This window comes from Momordica charantia, assembly GCF_013281855.1.
Source record: "Momordica charantia cultivar OHB3-1 chromosome 1 unlocalized genomic scaffold, Mcharantia_2.0 BLBB01000001.1, whole genome shotgun sequence".
NCBI lineage: Eukaryota > Viridiplantae > Streptophyta > Magnoliopsida > Cucurbitales > Cucurbitaceae > Momordica > Momordica charantia.
Genome location: NW_028275157.1, coordinates 15,570,685 through 15,580,229, shown reverse-complemented (window position 1 = coordinate 15,580,229; position 9,545 = coordinate 15,570,685). Strand labels below are relative to the sequence as shown.

The window sequence follows — 9,545 nt, the reverse complement described above, 5'->3', positions numbered from 1 at the left end:
TTCACTTCAATCAAATCAAAAAACATCTACAAATTCAAGTATAGAAAACAATATTTTTATTTATATTTTGGAACGAATTGAAAATAAAAATAAAAAAGAAGAAACATGTTTTAATTGGTAGGAAAATTTTTTATACAATTTTGAGAATGTTAAAATAAATAAATAAATAAAATAAGAAATATATTAAATTACAAAATATTTAAATTTCTTTAAAAAAAATTAAAAACAAGAATAGAATGTTATTTTCGAACAGATCCTAAGTTTCCTATTTCTAATTTGTTTCAACATAAAAATATTGTTTTATCGTTTTTATAACGGTAAATGTTGAGAATTATATAATTATATTTTCTTATTTAAAAAATAAAACAAAAAGAAACGTCTTAAAATTCGTTGTACTCGAGAGAGTGCCCCAAGTAGGTAGCCACTTCACACTTCCCGTCTATTGACTTGTTTGGCCAAAGAAAACAATAATAAATAAAATAAAATAAAGGGTTGACGATTATTGGCATTTACAAAACGAAAAATTCATAAAAAAGGGTAATCCAAACATGGCTTTGGAATATGTGCCTTCACCGTTTCTGTGAAAAGTCAACATGGCCGAAGACGGTTGTCGTTTTGCTAGCTTTTAGGTGTCGTTTGGTCAATTATCTAGAATTTAACATGGTCTGCGCCCAAGGCCAGTGTTTGGTAGCTGATTAATCCTTTTTTCTTCTTCTTTTTTTTTTTAATAACTTGGGAATTATTTACGATCCAGTTTCTTAAACGCCAAAAAAAAAAAAAAACATTAATGTTTCAACTTCCAGTCTGGCATCCATCTCGATTCAACGTTAAATATCCACATCTTATTCGAAATATAAATAAAGTTTTGAAGAGAGTAGCCTCTCAGCTTCTTATTATGATCCAACGTAAATTCTTTATTGAATTATTAGTTCTAGGTTTTTTGAGTAGTTAGGATCGTAGAACTATTGGTTGAAAAGTAAGTTGGCCTTTGTTTGGTCATCAGAATAATGATGTTCTTATTAGGTATGTGTGACCAAAAGTATGAATACAAATATTGTGTAACAATACGAAGGAATGAGGGTCTTAAGAATGAAAAAAAACTAGTGTGTTTTGTTGTTGTTAATTTAATCTAGGCGAGGGAGAAAATTGTCAAGATATAATCACGAAAATAATATTATTTTAAGAAGGGAAGGGAGGAAAAGTCTCAATCACCTACAGATATATTATTAAATTAATATATTTTTCAAATCAACAAATACAACCACCAACTTTAATCATCACGTGATTTTAACTTTAGTACGGTCAAAGGAGCTTATGAACCATTTACAACAATTTCTCAACCAAAAGTATATTTTTTCCTCATGTAATTTTTTTTTAATTTTCAAATTTTAGCTTAGATTTTAAAAAATAGATTAACAAAGCAGTACATAGGTGAGAATATGATTTACGAGCTTAAATTTCAAAAACAGAAAATCAAACACGCCTTAATTCTTTTATTCTATTTTTTAAAATAAAATGCAATGAAAATAAACCATCACATAAGCCTTAGCCAATTTGAAACCAAGGGAGGCAGCCAAGTCAACCATGCCTTTGAGTAATCAAATACCAAGAAAGTCAAATAGAAATGAGAGTTGAATAGTAATAGATTCTTCATCCAATTATCAAAATTTTATAATGAAGCCATCACAAACACATTTTTACTTTTAGCATTTACATGTATGATTTTAGTTTAAATATGTGGATAAAACTTTTAATGAATTTTACATACAAGTCATTTTAGTAATTATATTCATTTATAATAATTTTCTTTTAAATAAATTTATTCTACACTATAATAGATATAAGTACTTAATGAAAGTCACATATAACAAGTCTTTTATCAAAATATATTTAAATTTATATTAAAATACTAATGAATAAAGATTAAATTAATTTTTAAATATAAAATAAAAAAGTTAAATTGAGAGATTAAAAATAAAATATTTGAATGTAGAGACCAAAATAAAAATAAATGAAAATTAAAAGATCAAGATAATTTTTTTTAAAGACTAATCATGATTGTTGATGTAGGATTTCATCGGGCTAAGACCACTAACAACTAAGATGAGTTGGTGAGATGCCACCTTAAACAAGAGGATTAAAAGATGACTAGACTAATTATGATAGTATTAGATTGATTTTAAATATAATTATACTTAGTTTTGCTAAAAAAAAAAAAGAAATAATAAATAAATAAGTTTGGAAATATAATAAAAATGATTCTATAAACAATTATTGAAGATTTGGTCCTCGTGAGCGAAGAGAGAGACTTCCACCGAGATTGTTATCCTTTTTAATAATTATATTTTTGACAACTTGGTTTTAAATTATATTAGTCTAAAGTCGACCATTATGAAATGTCCTCGCACTTCTCTTTTTGAAAATTAAAATTTGTGGAAATTGCATGTTTAAAATTCGATGTTTAACTGCTTAAATGTTTATATACTACAAGAAAATATTTTATAAGTAGGGGATTGATTTTTTATTCATATAACATCAACGTGATCTATGCTTAAAATTTGGTATTGTTTGAGACTGGCAAATTATTACAATAAATAATTTAGTGAATAAGATTGTAGCAAAATAAATCTTTTCTTTAAGACTATTATAGTAAAAGAAAATAAAAATAAAAAATAGATCGAGGAAACTGACTTTAAAGTTAAAGACATTTATATAAATAATGTTAAATAAAAAATAATACTTACCTCAACAGAAAATGCTGACCACTGCTATGCTGTATATAAGTATAAGAGAGAAATATAGGAAGGAAAAAGGAGGAGAGATATTTTTTTTTCTTTTTTGTAATAATTAAATAGTTGTCTCATTTTTAATTGTGATCTGTTTTTTTAAATGTAGTAAAATATTTTAAAATTAAAAAAAAATACGTAATTTAAATCATTGAACTTGAAGAAGGTAATATAAAACACAATAAAAGAAAAGACATATATGCTATATCTATAAAAAAAAAATAATAATAAAAAATAGTCAGGATGATTTTGTAAATAGATATTAAATTTATGTAAGATGTACCTTATTATATAGTTAGAATAAAAGCCAAGCCTGCCCTTGACAAAAGATAAATTATATCTCTCATATCAATACTAATTTCCTCAATGAATAAGAACAAATTTTGACATGATATAAATTTTTGGATCATATTTGAAAGACATTTCTGAATATTTTTCACAAGAAATTAGTAAATGAATATACGATAACTTTATAAGCGTATAATATTTAAAATCTAAAATTCAACTATAGAAGCCTTTTATTCTGACATTTTAAATTTTGCCTTCCAAAGACAATCCGATTGGTAAGAATTTCTGAAATCTTGATCTGATTTAGAGGTCTCACATTTAAATCTTTCAATAGAGTTTAAATTTTTTTGATGCCTCTCGAGTTCGAGTCTTAAGGCAGACATAGATGCCTTATATTTGGAGTAAAGCTCTGACTCCTCGTTATAAAAAAAAAACACATTGATGTTTTATTTTTAGTACTAATTATTTTTTAATTAATAATGGTTATTATTTTTTAGTACAAATAAATAACGATTAAGCTGAATAAATATTTAGAAGTAGTTCTCATCTGATTCTCATATACTTCCTTGACACTTTGGTCAAACTTGGACCACGTGTCTCCCTCTTGAAAATCTGATTTTACTTGGACAAGGCCACGTGTCTTTATTTTAATAATATCATTTTGTCTACAAATTTTCAACGATATCATTTGTTTTCAATCAAAGATTCAAATCTTAATAATATTTTTTACTAGAAAAAAATTATTACGATATTTAAATTAGCATTTTAAATATTAAATATCTACTCATCTTCCCCGATTTAGAATTATTATTATTATTTTTTAAATACCTCAAATTAAAAAAAAGGTATTATCGTAAAACACTTCAAAATTCCTATCGCCTTTTTGTTTTACAATTTCGAGGACGTTATTGAATAGAATTTTGATTGAAAAGTTCGAAAAATTGGAGAGAAAAATTGAAAATGTTTAAATATTTTGGATTGAATTTGAAAAATGATGTATATTTCAGAAAGTAAAAGACAATAGAATTGGTTATTTTTCCTCCTTTTATTTGTCATCGCATATTTCATCTTTTTGTACGACAAACCTAACAATCTAATATAGTCGATAAGGTGATAAAGGAAATATCAAAATGGATAAGATTTATCATCAATAAAAGCAAAAATGTTAAGAATAAATAAATTACTACCCAACTCAAAAACTTAAGCTGATTGATTGAGTTATAAAGGGGAGGAAACAAGAATACAAGGAGATTCGAACATAGAATTTCTCGCAAGGATGAATAAACTTCTACTCAATCCAAAAGTTTAAGTCGACGGCCGGTTGGGTAAATTTAATTTATTTATAAGAATTCTAAAAAATAGAAGAAGAAGATCAACGAACTTCTATGGAAATAGTTTGCAAAGGTTTACTAAAGAACACGTTTTATCAAAGGATTGATTTCAAATATATATAGAATGACTCGATCATCCCGATTTCTAATTAAACCAAAATAGTGTGAGAGCTAAAAATTATATATATCAAGGAAATGTGCACATGGTTAAAATAGTTGACATATGGATGAGGAGGCTAAGACAAGTGGATGAAAAGAAAGAAACTTAGTACATTAGTTTGGAAAATTATTTGTGGAAAAGGGCTTCAATTTAATTATATTTCTACTTTGACCAATTCATACCCACTTGCCTCAATTTGTCAATAATCTAGAATCCTTGCATTTAATTCCCAAATCCTCAAATTTCTCAACAAGAAAATCTGACCATATACAACTCATCTTGACAGAGGTGTAAAATTTACACTAAAATATACGTAATTTTGTCTACAACATTTGTGACATTTTTTCCCTAATTTTTAAAAATTTCATTTTCTACTTACACCAATGGTAATGGTGAGGAGGGAGGTCGGATTTTTTATTTTTTAGAGGATAATAGATGTTTTATCTACTAAACTATATTCGAAATGAACGATAATGAGTAAAGTTTAAAGAAGTGTTTGTTTAAATATTAAGTTGCAATTGTACATTAAAATATTTATGGTTAAATTCACTATTGAACATATTAGTTATTTGGATGGTTTAGGTTTCCAAGTACAAATTTATATAAATTACATATTAAACGAATAAAAAATTTTTAAAATGTGAAATTACAAGAACTCAATTGAAACTAGACTCAACTAGCTATGAAGACAAAAAAAGAGTATTCTAAGGTCCATCTGATAATGTTTTTTTCCCCCTTTTGAAGTATACCTACATTTAACGAATCAAGATTCGACACCTAATTGTGTGGTATTTTCACCTACATCCCATGCAACCAAAGACCATCTCTACAGACCACCTACGATTACTCTAAACCAATCACGCTTAATTTTGAAGTTTTTATGATTGAGCATAATCGAAAATAAAGGTCCACCTTGTTAGTATTGGTAGTGACTATATCAATTCTTTTAAACCTTTCTTAACATGCTTCCATGATCGTCTCAGAATCCCTCTCATTCGAATGTAGCATTGGTTCATCCATTACGACATCCTCTCTACTCAAGTATCACCGTTCATATTTCTCGTTTCTCATTTTTAATAAACGTCTACACAATTTTAAAAACAACAAAATCGAGTTTCTTATTATTTATTTATTTATTTTAGTTTCTAGTTATTTTCCAAACTATAGATAAAAATATTATTTTATTAGTTTTTATTTCAAAAATACATAACAAATATAAAAACTTAAAATAAAAAAGAAGATAACCAAACATATTTTTATATTTTTTCCAATAAAAAAAAGAACAACAACAGTTACCAAATCTCATATATATATATATATAAAGTAAGTTACCTCTATTTTGTTCCCAATTATAGGCAGAAGAGAGATCAGAAATGGGAAGAGCTCCATGCTGTGACAAAGCAAGTGTAAAGAGAGGGCCATGGTCTCCTGAAGAAGATGCCAAACTCAGACAACATATTCACAATTTTGGAACTGGAGGCAACTGGATTTCCCTCCCTTCCAAAGCTGGTAATTTAATTTTCATCTATATTTTCCTCACTTTTATATATATGATTTATTATTTCAATCTTAATTCCAGGTCTTGAGCGATGTGGGAAAAGTTGCAGACTGAGATGGCTCAACTATCTCAGACCCAACATCAAGCATGGTCATTTCTCTCCTCACGAAGATCGTATCATCTGCTCTCTCTTCACCGCCATCGGAAGCAGGTCTCGTATTTATTTTTCTACTTTAAATCTTTTAAGAAATGTGACAAAAATTTATAATATAATTGAGTTGCTGGAAGAGGAATAGCATCAAGGTAGTGAGATTTATTTCTTTTATCTCAAAAATAAAAAAATGTCAGGGTCTCAAGAAATAAATTACTATCCTTCGACGAGTATTAAAGATTTTACCTTGAAAAAAATAACCTAGATTTATAATATAGGCAGAGTGTTCAAAAGTGGAGCCAAAAAATTTGATCTAAATTGAAGCAAAATTTTGTATTCTCATTTGGTTTTCATATGTATGATCCGACATCGGTTTTTCTTTACGAGGGATTAATGGAGAAATTTTTTAGAAAAATCTTAATTTTCTGATCTAAGTTTATAAAGAAATTTCTAAATTATAATTTTCCAAAGGTGGTCGATTATTGCCGCTCAGTTGCCGGGGCGGACCGACAACGAGATAAAGAATCACTGGAACACGAAGCTGAAGAAGAAGCTAATGATGGGGTTAATTTCAATCCCGGAGATCAAACCAAATCCGGCCGCCGTATCATCTATCACCGGAGTTTCTCCGCCGCCGCAGACGGCTGCCGGCGTGTGGTCTTTCGCCGGTCCGGCGAACCCATCTCCGGGCTGCAACGATTCCGTGGGTTTGAATAATAATATGCAGCGGTATTACTACGGTAATCAGATTCAAGAAAACTTCCTCTCGTTCGGAGGGGATCAGGCCAGTTGCAGCTCTTCCGACGGCGGCGGCGGCGGCGGAGGAAGCTATGGGAAAGAAATGGGGCATTTTCAAAATGGGTTTTACGGCGGCGTTGAAGATCATCACCGGAAACAACCCATTGGTGTGATGGGGAATGAAGGTGGGTGGAGTGAGAAGGAAATTGGGGTGTGGAAAGAAGAAACTCCATTAGAGTGCAGCTTTGAAGAAATCAAGAGGTTAATTAGTTGCAGTGATGATAATAATAATTATAATAATAATAATAATGTTTGTGTTTCATTTGATGAAAATTACAAGAGTGGAGAGAGAATCAATAACTATTATTATTGAATTTCAATTGAATTACCACACTCTCACTAGTCTTGTCTCTCTTGAATTCTGTCAATAATTATTCCAAAATGTGTGAAGTTTTTTTTTTTTTTTTCCTTCTTCATTTGGTATTCGATATTATTGATTTGAATGTGACAAGCAATGCTGAATTTGGCCTGAATTAATGAAATCAAAGATGTAAATAACCTATTTGGAGTTTATTTATTTGTTTGTTTTTCTTTGTGATTGTTTTGGTATTAGTTATAGGATTGAAATATGTTTTATGTTTTACTCTAACCGTTATTTCTTCTTATGTTCTTCCATTAAATAAATTAAATCATGAGAAGTTCAAAAATCGATGAAAATTTCAAGATTCTCCGTTTCAAATTATTAAAAGAGAGGTAATTTTTGTGCCTATTATTGAGATAGGAATTAAATTTACTCAAACAATTAAATAAAAAAATGAGATCAAACCAAGATCGATCGATGAGACTTTTCATTGCTCGCTTTTAACTTGAGTAATGGTTTATTCATATATTAACAAAAAGTATCTGAATTTGAGATAATTAATTGTGTCTTTCGTGAGGAGTTAACTCCTTTATTATTATACTTATAAAAAATATTGAAGTCTTACAACTTTTTGGGGTTTAGGCAAATTATTTGAGTGAGTACAAATTAACAAGATCCACACTTAATGATGATAGCAAAAAAAAAAAAAAAAAGATTTGATTCTTTTTCCATTCAGAATCAAACTTGGAAATAATTGAATGTGTTTATTATTAATTATCATTATCTTCCATTAATTTGTTTAATCTTCTTGTACTCTATTTAATTAATAAACCACATGCAAATGCTTCATATAATAAATTAGAGCTTGATGCGATAGCTCAAATAATCTTTCAATTTAATATTATATTGTATATAAAAAAAATAAATATATAGATAATGTCATGGTTAATCAAATTCCGAGCCTTTATCCAATATTAAAAAAGAAACGAAAAGGAGACGACCAATGGCATGAATTACCTTATTAAAGAAATAGCATATACCTAACTACAAAATTATAAAAAATAGTGGAATTGAAACATGATTGACACCAATAATACTAGTTAATCAGTGACTTAAACATAATCAAATTTCAACGTTTGTAACTTTGAATTATATATCATCTTTAAAAATTCAAATAAAAAACCCATCCATTTCAAATTTGGTAGTTTCTTTGAATATAAAAACAAAATCTTAAGAAGCTAAGATAATGTATGACAAAATCATTGTATTTTTCCCAAGAAAATAAAGGGTAAAATATTGATGTAGAAATTTGGCGATTGGTATGGCTCTTGTCACACATATTCCGATGTTTAAGTAAGAATCGGAATAGTCGAGTATGAAGAGTAAGATATTTAGACGTAGCAAATAGTAGGGATTTAGAGCGCACCTTTAGAGTTTGGTTCACCCTCTTATTTATAGAAGTCAAATTCTAATATACTTAGGAATTATAGAGGTCGAATCCTAATCCTTTTAGGATTTACTCCTAGTGTGTTCAGGAGATTTGGACTCCCTGGTCCATTTGTTTTGTTGTGGGCTTAGCGTTGGATCGAGGGTTGAGATAAGGTAGGTTCGAAGCGGACTGCACAAAAGTCGAGGAAAATCAAAGGAGGGTTCTTGGCCATTGGCCTAGAACACCTTGGCACTGAGAAGGTCTCGATGCCGACCACGGGTCGGCTGTGATCGACGGGTTTCGATGCTTACCTGGTTCGTACACTTCTTCCTTAACTTAATCTCCACTTCTGTCACTTGGTCCGTTCTTTTTTTTATCTTCCCACAACACAAAAGGTCCTAAAAATAAGAAGAAACAACAAGTCGAGGCATGGAGATTCATGCCTCATCAACAATTAACAAATGATAGAGTTCAAGAAGGAGACTTGACACAATTATGAAACCTGAAGGGAGGGAAGCAGCACGACAAGCATGTCAATCAATACAAGAGTTAGTACCTTCCCGATAAATCTGTCGGAAATCAATGCTCCAATTTCAGGAAATAAGTTGTAAGATAGAATTATTATTATTATTATTTAATTAATAATATAAATGCCAAAACGGGGGAAGAAGCCAAAATGGGCACAAAAGGGAGGGGGTGGTTTCGCAATAATGGCTCAAGGCAAAAGATAGTGGGATTTTGATATTCTTTTTGGATTCTTATGAAATCAAAGATATATTTTCATTGACCATTATTCATGAAAG

The 9,545-nt window shown here is 29.2% G+C and overlaps 1 protein-coding gene across 1 annotated transcript; it reads left to right on the top strand.

Moving 5' to 3' along the window:
- The first annotated feature begins 5,907 nt into the window (after positions 1-5,907).
- Positions 5,908-7,351, top strand: LOC111013686 (transcription factor MYB3). Its single transcript, XM_022288188.2, has 3 exons — positions 5,908-6,074; positions 6,145-6,274; positions 6,686-7,351. The coding sequence occupies exons 1-3, from the start codon at positions 5,939-5,941 to the stop codon at positions 7,323-7,325; spliced, it is 906 nt and encodes a 301-aa protein (XP_022143880.1). The 5' UTR covers positions 5,908-5,938; the 3' UTR covers positions 7,326-7,351.
- The last annotated feature ends 2,194 nt before the right edge of the window (positions 7,352-9,545 follow it).